Source organism: Muntiacus reevesi, chromosome X (assembly GCF_963930625.1).
Source record: "Muntiacus reevesi chromosome X, mMunRee1.1, whole genome shotgun sequence".
NCBI classification, from domain to species: Eukaryota; Metazoa; Chordata; class Mammalia; order Artiodactyla; family Cervidae; genus Muntiacus; species Muntiacus reevesi.
In genome coordinates, this window is record NC_089271.1 from 3,279,963 (window position 1) to 3,295,974 (window position 16,012).

General features: G+C 39.9%; 2 protein-coding genes across 2 annotated transcripts in view; both read left to right on the forward strand.

Moving 5' to 3' along the window:
* Positions 1 to 673: 673 nt before the first annotated feature.
* LOC136154440 (allergen Bos d 2-like) lies at positions 674 to 6,265 on the forward strand. The gene is made up of 7 exons (XM_065916716.1): positions 674 to 754; positions 1,223 to 1,362; positions 1,556 to 1,626; positions 3,413 to 3,520; positions 4,497 to 4,598; positions 4,830 to 4,866; positions 6,152 to 6,265. The coding sequence occupies exons 1-6, from the start codon at positions 674 to 676 to the stop codon at positions 4,844 to 4,846; spliced, it is 519 nt and encodes a 172-aa protein (XP_065772788.1). The 3' UTR covers positions 4,847 to 4,866; positions 6,152 to 6,265.
* Positions 6,266 to 13,496: 7,231 nt separating this feature from the next.
* Positions 13,497 to 16,012, forward strand: part of LOC136153910 (allergen Bos d 2-like) — a 9,469-nt gene continuing 6,953 nt past the window's right edge. The window contains exons 1-4 of the mRNA XM_065916050.1: positions 13,497 to 13,587; positions 14,131 to 14,270; positions 14,465 to 14,535; positions 15,926 to 16,010. Of these exons, the coding sequence (XP_065772122.1) occupies positions 13,507 to 13,587; positions 14,131 to 14,270; positions 14,465 to 14,535; positions 15,926 to 16,010 (377 nt within the window). The 5' untranslated portion in view covers positions 13,497 to 13,506. The remainder of the gene's footprint in view (positions 13,588 to 14,130; positions 14,271 to 14,464; positions 14,536 to 15,925; positions 16,011 to 16,012) is intronic.

The following is a 16,012-nucleotide window of genomic DNA, read 5'->3' on the forward strand; positions in this document are numbered from 1 at the left end:
AACATAGGCAATAAAAAAGCCTATATATTTATAATTTCCAGAGGAGCAATAAAATTATAAATACCTATATGGTATACCTGTAACAAAAAATATTGTACCTCAAATATATTTCAATTTCATAATTGAAATTCATATTGAATTTCATAATTCAATTTCATAAAAAAAATACAGACCCATCTGAGGAATGCCCTGATAACTGACTCCTGGTAGAAACAACACATACTGATTTTCTTAAAATGGACAGTGCCATCTTTACTTTTAGAAAATAAGCTTAAACAGACCTCTTCAGCATGAGAGAAATACACAGAGGTTGAGGATGTGTGTCTTGGACTCTTTGAGGACAGACAAGAATATAAATATCACTGTCCTGGAAATACCTCAAGTGTTCTCTGAGTCCTTATTTACTCTGAAGACTTAATGTCCAGATCCAACTGCGGCTTCACTGAAAATAAATATCCCTATGAGAACTGCAGAAAACCACTAAAAAAGCTCAGTTGCCATCCAGGATGTCAGAAGATGACATCCGTGGAACCACATCGTGTGATTAACCACTGTGTGATCATTATGCATTCTGCCAAGACACGTATCCTATAAAGAGTGCAACAATTCAAAACCTATCCAACAACTGGGATGCGCTCAGCTTCCCTAAAAGAAGGACCACAAGGGTCACAAGATGAAGGCTGTGCTCCTGACTCTCCTCTTTGGTGCGGTTTGTGGGGCCCAGGAAACTCCAGCTGAGATAGACCCCTCAAAGGTACGCAGAAGGAGGTGATCTAGAAGGTCTTGCTTGTTTGAGTGTGTGTTTGGCTGTTTTTGTGTACATGTAAGAGATAAGCTCATTTATATGTATGATCACATTGTATCAAGGACTGTGGTCCAGTGAGCAAAATGCAACCCTCTGTTTAACCGGTCTTTTATTTTTTCTTCATCTTATTTGTCTCTAGGCTAAAAAAAAAAAAAAAAATTAACACGCTATCATTCAGAGAGTCATGACCAGTCATGACATGTTTTATTTCAAAAAACCCTGAACTGTACGTTTTCTGCTCCAATAGGAATCATGAATTCACGTCATGTTGTTCAACAAGGTAGCGGGGAGAACTCTGCTTAATAAGGTTGAATTTACTTCTCTTCTATGTGAAATGCAGAAGCTAAAGGTGGTGCTGGGTACTGGTGAGTAACCAAAAAGACATTGACTGATGTCTATGGAGGCCTTCCTCCTTAGATTCCAGGAGAGTGGCGTACCATCTACGCAGCTGCGGATAACAAGGAGAAGATAGTGGAAGGGGGCCCACTGAGGGGCTACTATCGCCACATTGAATGCATCGACGACTGCGAATACCTCTCCATTACATTCTATGACAAGTAAGCACGACACCCTCCCCACGATGGAAAGCAAGGAAACTGCTGATGGTGGACATGGGGTACGGGCTCCAATGTGCAGCGAAAGGCACGGGTCACGACTGCAAAGTTGAGGGTGCAAACTCGATTCAAGGGCGTCCTCAAGGGCTGGGTAATGGAGGGCGAGCAAGGAATGTCTTGTCTCTTGGTTTTTCAGGGATGATGGCACGTGCCTGTTACTCAAAGAAGTAGCAAAGAGAAAAGAAGGATATGTTTATGTCATAGAATGTGAGTATTCCAGCTTTCCCGATGGGCTGTCTTCCCCAAACTGTGGAACGTGTTCAGTCTGATAGCCTCGATTCCATCAAGGACAACTAGATGTCTGGATGGGTGGACTGTTTCCGCTACTCATTACCAATGCAATCTTGGAAGAGCCATTTAACTTTTCAGGAATCAATTCTGTCCCACAACACCAGGGTGAGGTCCAAGGGTGGAATGTGGCCATTGATGGGCTCTGGGAAAAAGCCCCAGAATGATGACTATACTTGTTCCCTGGGCATGGTGAAGTGCAAAAGATTATATATATATATTATATATATATGTACATATATATACATATAATATGTATATATGTGTGTATTATATGTATATACATACACATATGTATATGTGTACATATAATATATATTATACATGTGTGTATATACACATACATACATATATATTATGTACATATATATTATGTATGTGTACATATATATGTATGTATGTGTGTGTATATATGTATATGCATATATACTATATATGTATGTATTTATCTATGTGTATACATATATATGATAATTTTAAGATTATAAAGACTCAAAATATTTTTTTATTTCACCTACATGATCAAATTTGCTTAAAATGAAGAAATTTCTTAAATGTTAAAAGTTCTTTATTAGTAACTGTAGTAAATAGAACATCATTAATTTCAAGTCCCAAAACGAGAACAGTAAAATAAGAGCTCTGCAATGCAGGAGACCCAGGTTCAATCCCTAGGTTGGGAAGTACCCTGGAGAAGGAAATGACTATCTGCTCTAGTCTTCTTGCCTGGAGAATCCCATGGACAGGAGAGTCTGCTGGGTGACTGGCCAAGGTTCACAGATGTCAGACACGACTGAGTGATTTTTTGCTTCACTTCAAAATAAGAGCAAAAATTTTAAACTAATTTTTACATACACTGAAAGTGACTTTAGCATAGACTTTGATCTCCACAGTTTGTAATAACAAGAAATATTTCTCAAATATAATATCAACACATAAGTTGAAAGGGGCACTCACATAGATTTCTATCTCTGTAGTTGACAAAAATAGGAAATGATACTCAAACGTTAATATAAACACTGTAACATTACATGAAGTGATCACATGTCCATGGGTTTCATCTTCATTGAAAACATATACAACGGAGCACTCTAATCCTGGTCTGCTGCAAGTATTTTAATTTCAACTGTGGACATGCAGCCACAGAATCCAATCTGCAATCATTAAAGAGTTTATATGCCCAACGTTAGGCAACAGGCCAATGTGTACTTCTTTTGTCACTTCTTCTGCTAAGAAACAACTCTGGATTATGCAGTACCTTTCATTTTACTAAGATTCATTTAATTATTTAGAATTCCTTTCTAACCATGACTGTACTTGCAAACAGGGTCACAAAATTCCTGAAAATGTACCAGTCAGCTCTTGTGAGCGGGTATGAGATGGTTGAGGTTCAACTCACACTATAGTTGCAACAAGCAACTCTGCTATTGTTCACAGAAGGCTCAGTATAGAAGACTAGAAGTCTTAAAGATCTTCAAGAGAGGGGTGTGTGGAGACAGCATCCCTACTTCACTAGTTGTGTTAAAGATTCTAACAACACACCACTAGAAATGTCATTGAGACAGAGGTTACCATCAGGGAGAAAATGGATGATAGAGAGCGTGTGAAGAATAAGACACGTTCAACTGAAAAGGAAAGAAGTTAATCATACTGAGGTTTGAATGTTTGTTCTTGTTTTTTGTTGTTGTTGTTATTTTTCCTGTCACAGACGCGGGTGCAAATACTTTGGAACTGATTCATGTATCAGACACCATGCTGGTGACTTATGTTGAAAACTATGATGGGGAGAAGACCACAAAAATGACTGAAGGGCTTGGTAAGTCCTGTAGCTTATGCAGATGAGCTCGTATGATCAGTACTTTTATACTAAGAAGAGAGGCACAGCCACCTTACAATAGGGCTTCACTGGTGGCTCAGATGGGAAAAAACCCACATCCAATGCAGGAGACCTGGGTTTGATCCCTGGGTAGGTAAGATCCCATGGAGGTGGGCATAACAACCCACTCCAGTACTCCTTCCTGGGAAATCCCCATGGACAGAGGAGCCTGGCGGGCTACAGTCCATGTAGTAGCGAAGAGCTCACAGGACTCTGACCCAGAACAGTATCTATTGCCCTTGGGGAGGAATTACAGGTCCTTTTCTTTGCTTCATGGCTACATTATTACTATTTGGTCTCTTTTGACTGTTTTCCTTTGCTTTCCCACATTCTCATTTCTCTGACTAAACTTATGCTTTGACCTAAGTATTTCACAGACAAAAGGCAGGCCAGAAGCACAGTGGGTGGGGCAAGGAACACAGGGTCCTGTTCCGTCTCACGAAGATGAGTGTGGTTTTGAAACTTCCCCATCATTCCCGCACCCATTCATTTCATAAGGGTTCATGAAAACCCCGGGGATGGACTTCTAGAATGTAGACAGAGTGGACAGGAAGAGATAGAGTTGGGAGGAATTCTGAGTCTCAGACCCACCATGACCTTCTTGGATGTCCCATGAAAGACTGCATGTCACAGCGGGATGCCTAAGGGCTCGGCTGAATGATGAGCTGTTCTCTGAACTGGAATGTAATAACACGTTAACTATGTGGACTCTACCCCCCGGACATATCTGAAGGCCTGAATGCACACTCGGGCACGTCTGTAGAAAAACACCTGGAGAGCAGGGTTTAGATGATGGTGGAGGGCAGTGGTGTTGGTGAGTCTTACTGGACACTACAGGAATGAGCCAGGTGGCACTCTATAACCTATAAAGGATTCTAATGCACACGTCTTCTGCCCTGTTTGCTATGAAATCCAGGCAAAGGAACCAGCTACACTCAAGAAGAACTTCAGAAGTATCAGGAGCTGAACAGTGAAAGGGGGATTCCAACTGAAAATATAGATAATGTCATAGAAACAGGTAAAGCCCCAGACGATCACAGGTATGCAAAATGAAAGACATCACTAGAACAATCAATTCAAATTACCTATTGGCAGAGATGTCTTTAACAAGAACTGTTTTATAATAATCTTTTTATTTAATTTTTTTATTAGTTGGAGGCTAATTACTTCACAATATTTCAGTGGCGTAATCTTTTGAAATATAGGCATGTCAGTGACCATTTTCCCCCTTATTCATTCTCTTTCACAGACACTTGTCCTCCATAAGAACAGTGAAGAGTGGTTGGGTGAGTAGAAATATGACACACACAACCTATTCTTTTCTCAGTAGGTTAACACTTTGGGGGAAGGGGGCTTACTGCTTTAAGAATGGGGTACATACATAGTGGAATATTACTCAGCCAGGAAAGTGAAAGAAATAAAGCCATTTGCAGCAACATGGATGAAGCCAGAGATGATTTTACTAAGCAAAGTAACTCAGAAAGAGAAAGGGAAATATCATATGCTATCACTTCCATGGGGAATCTAAAATATGATTCAAATGAACCAGTAAAAAACAGAGACAGTCTCAAACACAGACAAAATTAATGGTTACCAAAGGGGAAGCAGGCAAGGAGGCAAGCAGGCAAGGGGAAGTAGCCAGTGAACTATACTCAATGTCTTCTAATAACTTTAAGAAGAAGAATGAAAATAGGTATACAAATACCTAAACATATCTGTAACTGAGGGCTTCCCAGGTGACTCAGAGTTCCAGAATCTGCCTGCCAACGCAGGAGACACAGGAGACATGGGTTCATCCCTGGGTCAGGAAGATCCTTGGTTCAGGTACCCCACGCCAGTATGCTCGTCGTGATAATCCAATGGACAGAGGAATCTGGGGATCTATAGTCCATATGGCCACAGAAGAGTGGGACACAACCCAGAGAGAAAACAACAACAAATGTATAAGTGAATCACTTTGCTCTATACCTGAAACTAACACAACATTGAACAGCAACTGCATTTCAATAAAAATTAATTTTTTTAAAAATGGGATGAAAAAACACTTCACCATGTCAAGTGTCAAAAGCTTGGGCTTCCTTAGTCTTCAGATTAGAATATCTAAACCCTGACATCGGCCTAGAACCCACAGTGAGATGCTTTACGGACAATGGAGGTGGTGTGAAGCCCTGAGCTATAAGATAGGATGACTGCTGGGCAATGCCACTGTGAATGAAAGACCCTGCAGCCATAACACATGCATGATGATAAAGGATATCACAGAAGATGCAACTGGCACAGGTCACAGAGCAGATAGGCTCCTGCATCTCAAGAGCTGTGAGTGCATAACACAGTAACTCTCAATATCAGAACTGATACCAGACAGTTCACAGCTGGTTTCACCAGGTGGTAATTCTACAGTACCCCCAGGGATACACACACAAGAGAAACTTCTGTGAAATGGGTCTGGTAGGAAAACTTCTCCACTGCTTTTCCATCAGCAACTGGCTCTACTTTTTCTTTCATACTCTAGCCAATATCATATTAGTAATCATCAGCTCAACAACATTTTCCTTTTTTTCATGCTTAAAGAAAAACATGGAGTAACAATGCGAGCAGCATCGAAGCACTCATGTGTCCCAATCATCCAGATGAAGATAGCAGACCTTTTCCTTGAAATCATCATTGCTTCTCTCCCAGGAAATCATGACCCTGAACCCAAGGCTTTCCAACTATGAATATCCTCTGCTGTAGCTGATGTGACTGAACTGTTCAATAAATTGATTAATGCACATACTCGTAGTGAACAAAGTTCTATGTTTTCAAATACTCAAAACATGTAAATTCAACCATGCAGAAAATTGAGTGTACAATGAAGGAGGAAATAACTCTGTTTAGGATGCATGGTGTGAATCCTGAAAGTGTTTCTGCAAAATGAGAAAATAAACAACAGAAGGTAGTTTTTATATGGTGAAATGAGGTTCCTATCAGATGTCACACGAGGAAGGGAACTGGGGAGTCAGACACCTTCAAATAGAATCTCAGCTGTACTAAGTGGAGCTTGAAAACAACTCAACGATGGTGTTAAGCAGCGTTCATCTGCTGTGGGGTTGCAGGAGGTGGTAAGGTTTGCAGAATGCAGTCTTACATGGCTTCCAGGGGTTGCAGTGGTAAATATATATATATACATATATATATATATACATATATATATATATATATATATATATATATACACACACACACACACACACACACATATACATATATACCAAAAATACTTACCAATGCAGGAGACACAAGAGACGCAGCTTCAATCCCTGGGTCGAGAAGATGCCCAAAGGAGGAAATGGAAATCCAATTCCGTATTCTTTTTTTTTTAATTATTCATATATTTTGTTTATTCAGTAAGTGTTGATAAGATCTTTTCTTTTTATTTATTTATTTAATTTTAGGCTAATTACTTTACATTGTGTAGTGGTTTTGCAATACATTGACATGATTCAGCCATGGGTGTACATTTGGCCACCATTCTGAACCCCCTTTACACTTTCCTCCCCGTCCAATTCCTCAGGGTCATCACAGTGTACTAGCCCTGGGCACCCTGTCTCATGCACTGGACCTGGAATGGTCATCTATTTCACATATGATAATATACATGTTTCAATGCTATTCTCTCAAATCACCCCACTCTCACCTTCTCCCACAGAATCCAAAAGTCTGTCCTTTACATCTGTGTCTCTTTTGGGTTTTGCATAGGGTCATCGTTATCATCTTTCTAAACTCCATATATATGCATTAACATAACTGTATTGGTGTTTTCCTTTCTGACTTACTTCGCTCTGTATAATAGGTTCCAGTTTCATCCACCTCAGTAGAACAGATTCAAATGTATTCTTTTCAATGGCTAATAATATTCCATGGTGTATATGTACCACAGCTGTCTTATCCATCCGTCTGCTGCTGAACATTAAGGTTGCTTCCATGTCCTGGCTATTGTAAACAGTGCTACGATGAATACAGGGGTACACATGTCTCTTTCAATTCTGGTTTCCACGGTGTGTATGCCCAGGAGTGGCATTGCTGGGTCATACAGCAGTTCTATTTCCGGATTTTTAAGGAATCTCACACAGTTCTCCATAGTGGCTGCACTAGTTTGCATTCCCAGCAGCACTGTAAAAGGGTTCCCTTTTCTCTGTACCCTCTCCAGCATTTATTGTTTGTAGACTTTATGATGGTGGCCATTCTGAATTCCGTGAGATGGTTCCTCACTGTGGTTTTTATTTGCATTTCTCTAATAATGAGTGATGTTGGGCATCTTTTCATGTGTTTGCTAGTCATGTGCATGTCTTCTTTGGATAAATATCTGTTTAGTTCTTTGACCCATTTTTTGATTGGGTTGTTTATTCTTGTGGAATTGAGCTGCAGGAGATGCTTTTATATCTTTGAGATTAATTCTTTGTCAGTTACTTCATTTGCTATTATTCTCTCCCCTTCTGAAGGCTGGCGTTTCAACTTGCTTATAGTTTCCTTCTTTGTGCAAAAGCTCTTAAGTTTAATTAGGTCCCATTTGTTTATTTTTGCTTTTATTTCCATTACTCTAGGAGGTGGGTCATAGAGGATCCTGCTATGATTTCCATCAGAGAGTGTTTTGCCTATGCTTTTCTCTAGGAGCTTCATAGTTTCTGGTCTTACATCTAGATCTTTAGTCCATTTTGAGTTTATTTTTGTGTATGGTGTTAGAAACTGTTCTAGCTTCATTCTTTTCCAAGTGGTTGACTAGTTTTTCCAGCACCACGTGTTAAAGAGATTGTCGTTTCTCTATTGTATATTCTTGCCTCCTTTGTTGAAGATAAGGTGTCATAGGTACGTGGATTTATCTCTGGGCTTTCTATTTTGTTCCACTGGTCTATATTTCTGTCTCTGTGCCAGTATCATACTATCTCAATGACTGTACCTTTGTAGTAGAGTCTGAAGTCAGGCAGGTTGATTCCTCCAGTTCCATTCTTCTTTCTCAAGATTGCTTTGGCTATTCGAGGTTTTTTGTATTTCCAAACAAACTGTGAAACTATTTGTTCTCGTTCTCTGAAAAATACCATGGTGGCTGGATAGGGATTGTATTGAATCTATAGATTGCTTTGGATAGTATACTCATTTTCACTATAGTGATTCTTCTGATCCAAGAATATGGTCTATTTCTCCATCTATTTGTGTCCTCCTTGATTTCTTTCACCAGTGTTTTATAGTTTTCTATATATAGGTCTTTTGTTTCTTTGGGTAGCTTTATTCCTAAATATTTCACACTTTTTGTTGCAACGGTGAATGGAGTTGTTTCCTTAAATTCTCTTTCTGTTTTCTCATTGTTGGTTTATAGGAATACAATGGATTTCTGTGTGTTAATTTTACATTCTATAACTTTACTATATTTATTGATTAGCTCTAGAAATCTTCTGGTGGAGTACTTAGGGTTCTCTATGTAGAGGATCATGTCATCTACAAACAGTGAGAGCTTTACTTCTTCTTTTCCAATCTGGATTCCTTTTATTTCTTTTTCTTCTCTGATTGCTGTGGTCAAAACTTCCAAAACTATGTTGAATAGTAGCGGTGAAAGTGGGTAACCTTGACTTGTTCCTGACTTTACGGGAAATGCTTTCAATTTTTCACCGTTGAGGATTATGTTTGCTGTGGGTTTATCATATATGGCTTTTATTATGTTGAGTTATCTTCCTTCTATGCCTGCTTTCTGGACGGTTTTTATGATAAATGGATGTTGAATTTTGTCAAAGGTTTTCTCTGCATCCATTGAGTTAATCATATGGTTTTTATCTTTCCACTTGTTAATGTGGTGTATCACACTGATTGATTTGCAGATATTGAAGAATCCTTGCGTTCCTGGGATGAAGCCGACTTGGTTATGATGTATGATCTTTTTAATATGTTGTTGGATTCTGTTGGCTAGAATTTTGTTCACAGTTTTTCCATCTATGTTCATCAGTGATACTGGCCTATAGTTTTCTTCTCCTTTTCTTCTTTTTTTTTGATGGTATCTTTGTCTGGTTTAGGTATCAGGGGGATGGTAGCCTCATAGAATGAGTTCGGAAGTTAACGTGCCTCTGCAACTTTCTGGAAGACTTTGAGTACGTATTAGCTCTTCTCTAAATTTTTGGTAGAATTCGGCTGTGAAGCCATCTGGACCTTGGCTTTTGTTTGTGCCCACCCCAGTATTCTTGCCTGGAGAATCCCATGGACAGAGGAACCTGGCAGGCTACAGTCCTTGGAGTTGCAATAGTCAGACATGATTGATCGACTGAGCACACACACACACATGCAACAAAAGTGAACACTGTTCACTAAAGAAAGGGCAACGATGGTGTTTACAAAGCATGGGGTCTGTGGTGTCCGACTAGGGGGAGCTCCTCTCCAGCTCAAACCCCAGAAGCAGAGGCCTTGCTGCAGATGCAGGTGCAGAGTTGCCTACAGTTCTTCGGAAAAGTTCCTCATCAGACATCTTTCAAAGTAATAGTCACTGGTTGGTGCCAACTGACGGGCAAAAGGAGCATCATGGGTCCCCCACAGGTCATGACACTGGACTAGACAAAAGACCAGGGAAAGTGTGTAAGGGAGATGGGAAAGATGAGGCACTCCACTCTGGAGAACTCTGGTAGGCTCCTGAGGATGCGGAAGGCTGGTGCGCCTGAAATGCTGTGGAGTGAGAGGAAAGAGAGAAGAGGGCACCGGTCACACAGCCTGCCAGGGCTCACTGTGAGCTGCATGCACCGTGAAGGCACGTTCCAACCACACTCTGGTCTCCAAGGCCAGGATGTTGACCTCCGCTGACTCGAGTCGTTGACAGAAAAGGCAACAGTAGTGGTTGACAACTAAGTTATACTCCCTTCGTGGATCACCGCCTAGTGTGGTGAAGGGGCTGGCATAACTCAGGGAAGCTACGAGCCGCTTCATGTAGGGTCACCCAAGACAGATGGGTGAGGAGCTCTGACAGAACGTGATCCACTGGAGGAGGGAGTTGCAAACCACTCCAGTACTCTTGATGTGAGGACCCCACGAGCTGTGTAAATTGGCAAACAGTTGTGACACTGAAATAGGACCTCAGGATGGAAGGTGTCCAATACTGCTACTAGGGAAGAGTGGAGGACAGCTACTAGCAGCCCCGGAAAGAATGAAGCTATGCTCACTAAGGTCTCAACCAAGCAAGCCAGCCTAAAGCAAGAACTAAACCTAAGAAACAGAAAAAGTAACTGAGCAGAAGGACTTCCCTAGGGGCCAGTGGTTCAGAACCCGCCTGCCAGTGCAGCGGCCGCACAGGGAATCTTGATCCTGGAAGGCCCCACAAGCTGTAACGACAACAAAGGCTACACAAGCTCTGCCTGTGCGCCAGAGCCCGAGCAAGAAAAGCATCACAGTGACAAGCCCTGAGGCCATAACTAGCAAAAGGCAGAACACAGCACGTCAGACCAAGTGTGGCTGTAAAACTGGGGGGAAAACACCCTTACAAGAAGGTTTAAGAAGAGTGACCACGGAGATACCCCACCAAAATACTTCTTAAAAATTCTCAGGGAAACAGCTGCCATTTGAATAATGAAAACAACATAAGGAAGCAGGCAGGAAATATGAACCATTAAAAAATTTTTATCTGAAAAATTATTTTAAAGGCTCTCTATCCAGTTGACAATATATCAAGTCCTGGGGAAGAGGGATCCTCTAGCACAAGTGTTTTAAGTTTAATCAGTGTGGATGTACCAACTCTTAGAAGTTTGCAGGGAGTTAAGGAGCAGGAAGGTAGAGTCAAAGAAAAAATGTCACTGGTAATTTACATAATACAGAACTGAACTAACACATCAGTTACTCACTTTACCCCGTGTGTGTGTGTGTGTGTGTGTGTGTGTGTCTGTGTGTGAGAGAGAGATAAAAACACTTAAAAGTTCTGCTCTAAGCGACTGACAGGTTATATGTGCAATCTTATTTGTCATAGTCACCATGCTGTTCATTACATGTTTTTTAAATCACAGGAGCTCCTTAGGTAATTATAACTAAACAGGAAAAAACACACCAAAAAAAAAAAAAAAAAAAAGCAGTAGAATTTAAGTCAGTTAAACTCTTATCTTTGAAACTGAGTATCTTCTTATGTTGATAACTCTGCAGCCAGCATTGACTCAAGGATTATTTCCTTTGGCTCCAAAATGTAGCAAAATTAATGCCTTGCTCTTTCAGACACCCTTTGTGAAAATCAAAAGAAATATGCACTGCTCTAATGATCCATAAATCGATGAAAATTCTATTTTCACAAGCTTGTGAATCGTGAATGCTTTGCTTCTGACACAAACTTGTTGAAGGCCACCCATGGAATCTTCATGTGCTAAGTGTCTTGAATACTTCCCAAAAAGAGAACAAAGATCGGGGAAATACAAACCAAAATACAAACAAATCTGCTCTTGAGGAAGGGACAGGAATATACAGACAAACATATTTTGGATACACTTACAAAAGAAATTCAGAAGAGAATAATAATCTTATAAGGAAAACTGCTGGAGAAATTGGGAATTTATATGACAAAAAAATACAAATAACTTCAACTGTTTCACTGCTCCCCATTTTACAACTAACACAGAGAGACTCAAAGACGTGTATTTAAGACCCAAAGCAAGAAAGACTCTAGAGGAAAACCACAGGTGGACACTCTGTGACCAAAGACTGGGTGATTACAGATTAGGATATACACCAAGCAGGATCCCACACTGGGAACAGAACATTAATAACTAATCCTCATTCAAAATATTTACATCTTGGAGGGACAACCTTAAGGAAACACAAGTGAAGCCAGCAATGGGGGAAAAATATTCGCACATCTTCATCTGAAAACAGACATATCCAGAATATGTTAAAAACCTACAAACTTCATAAAAAACAAATAATTCACACAATAATGAACAAACCACTTGCAAAGACACCTAACAAAGGAAACAGACAAATGGCAAATCCACCACCTTATTCATCAAGGAAATGGAAAGTACTTCTGAAACTGGATACACTCACACAATTGTTACAATCTCTGAAAAGAAAACAACTGACCACACAGAGTCCTGACAAGGATGGAGCAATGGAAATTCTCATCTCCTGTTGACAGGCATCGAAAATCAGAGGCACTGAGATCCAGCAATTCAGCCCCTAGGCCCCTACCCAGGAGATAAGATGGCTCACTTCCTTACTAAATCTTGTCTATGAACATGCATTCTTCAACATTGGAATGGATGAAAGTGGGACATATCCCAATGATACAATGAAAGGGCAATGGGAAAGAAGTCTACAAAAATATACAGCTGTTTATTCAAACGAATCTACTGAGGGAAAGAAGTCAGTAATGCACAAACAAAGAGTGGAATAAGTGGCACAAAGTACATAAATAATATACAAAGATTATTTGAAAAATAATGATTGGAAAACATAGAGAATTAAAAGGTCAATATTTTATAATTCCAAAAGGAAAAATAAAATTATGAGTACCTATATGGTACACCTGTAACAAAAAATATTGTACATCAATTATACTGCAATTTCAATATTAAAAAAAAATATTGACTTCTCAGGAATTTACTCATAACTGCTTCCTGGTAGAGGCACCACATATATTTATCTTCTTAAACCGAAGGTGCCATCATTGGTTTTAGAAAATAAGCTTAAACAGACCTCTTCAATGTGGAAGAAATAACACAGGGGTTGTATAAGAAGCACAGAATGCCAAAATGCTCAGCTGCCAACCAGGATATCAGAGGATCACATTTAGGTCACCATGATCTGGTGATTAACCACTGTTTGATCAACATGCATTCCGCCAAGAGACGTATCCTATAAAAAGTGGAACCAATTCACAACCTCTCCAACAACCAGGACACCCCCAGCTTCTCTAGCAGAAGGACGACAAGAGTCCCAAGATGAAGGTGGTGTTCCTGACCCTCCTCTTTGGTCTGCTTTGTGGGGCCCAGGAAACTCCAGCCGAAATAGACCCCTCAAAGGTACCCACAATGAGCTGATCTGCTTGAAGGTCTTGCTTGTTTGATTGTGTGTGTGTGTGTGTGTGTGTGTGTGTTGGTGCATGTGTGTGTGAGGTTGTTCACGTGAAAGAGAGAGTTTTGTGTATATGTATGACCAGACTGTAAGCATTCTGTGGTTGACATATCTATGTGAATGTAATATCTGTTTTTGGTATTTTTCATTTATCATATTCATCTGTAGGTAAAACAGACAAATAAAAAAGCCTAACAAGCTAACATTCAGAAAGATATGAACTGTCACGGTCTTTACTGGCATAGTTTTAGCTATTTCAAAAAGCTCTGAATTGTCTGCAAAAAAAATTCTCAATTCTATGCTTTGTGCACCACTAGGAAAGATGATTTCATGTCCTGTTATTCAGCAAGGTAGGGGGTGGAATTCCTCCTTGTTTAATAAGATTCAATTAACGTTTCCTCTGTGGTAAATGCAGAAGCAAAGGTAGTGCCATGTATTGGTGAGTAAACAGAAAAGAGACTGACTGACGTTTATGAAGCCCTTCCTTTCAGGTCACAGGAAGGTGGCGCAGCATTTATGCGGCCTCGGATAACAAGGAGAAGATTGAGGAAGGGGGCCCACTGAGGTGTTACAATCGTCAGATTGAATGCAAAAATGACTGCGAATACCTCTTCATTTCATTTTATGTCAAGTAAGCACAATCCTCCTGAACTGAGAACAAGAAGGCTGTTGGCTTCTGACATGGGGTCCGATGTCCAATGTGCAGTGAGAGGTGTGAGGCAGGGCTGTGAGCTTCAGTGTGCGAACTCTATTCCCGGTGGGGTGTCCTCAAGCCCTGGGCAGTGAATGGTGAGGAAGGAACGTCTTGTCTGCTGGGTTTTTCAGATTTGACGGCAGATGCCAGTTTTTTTCGGAAGAGCTAAAGAGACAAGAAGGAGGTATTTACGTCATAGAATGTGAGTATTCCAGCTTCTCCGATGGGTGGTCTTCCCCAAACCATGGAATGTGTTCAGTCTGAGAGTCTCCATTTCAGCCAAAACAGCTAGATGTCTGGATTGGTGAACTATTTCCTCTACTCATTACCAATGCAACCTTGGAAAAGCCACTAATTTTTCAGCAATCAATTCTGTCCCACACCACCAGGATAACGTCCCAGGGTGCAATGGCCATTCATGGTCTCTGAGAAAAAGCCCCAGAACACTGACTCCTCGTGCTCCTCGGGCATGGAGAAGTGCAATTACCTGCATATGCTAATAACGACTGCTTCACAATTTTTGCTTTCACTTGACCTACATGATGAAACTTGTTTTGAATAAAGACATTCTTTAAACATTAAAAGCTCCTCATTAGCAAGTTGAGTAAGTAGAACATGACTAACTTAAAGTCCGAAAATGGAAACAGTTAAAATAACGGCCAAAATTTCAAACTCATTTTTACATAATTTGAAAGGGACTTTAGCATAGACTTCTACCTCTATAGTTTAAAGTAAGTAGAAATAATTCTCAAATATGAATATCAATACATAATTTGAAAGACACGTTAACATCAATTTCTAACTCTGCAGTTGAAACTGACAGGAAATAATTCTCAAATATGAATATCAGTGCTGCAATATTCTATTCAGCGATCAAATGCCTGTATGTTTCATTTTCATGGGGAAAAAATGTACAACTGAGCACTCTAATCTTTGTCTGATGCATTTTTTTAATTTCAACTCTGGACAAAGAGTCACAGGATCTAACCTGCAACCATTTCAGATTATATATGTCCAACATTTTGCAATAGACTAATTCATACCTCTTTTATTACAACTTGTACTAGGAAATAACTCTGGATGAGGTACTGACATTTATGTTAATATCATTCATTTAAATTTTTGAATTCCTTTCTAACCACGCTTGTGCTTGCAAACTGGGTTACAAAATTCTTGAAAATTTAAGAGTCAGCTCTTCAGAGCTCGCATGAGATGGCTGAGGTTCAACACCTACTAGAGTTACAGTAAACAACTTTTTATCATACACAGACTTCTCAGTCTAGAAGACTGGAAGTCTTCATTTTCAGGAGAACAGGGTGTGGAGAAAGCTTTCCTAGTTCCCTAACTGTCTTAACTAGTTCTAACAACGCATCACTAGAAATGTCAGTGAGGCAGAGGTCACCATCCAAATGAAGACTGATGATAGCATGTGAAGAATAAGTAAGCCTCAAATGAAAAGAAAATAAGTTAATCATATTGAAGTTTGATCTTTTTTTTTTCTCTGCCACAGTCGCGGGTACAAATTATTTGCAAATGAAAAGAAAATAAGTTAATCATATTGAAGCTTGATCTTTTTTTTTTCTCTGCCACAGTCGACGGTACAAACTATTTGCAAATCATTCATGTAACAGACAACATGCTGGTATTTTATTTTGAAAACCATGATGGACAGAAGATCT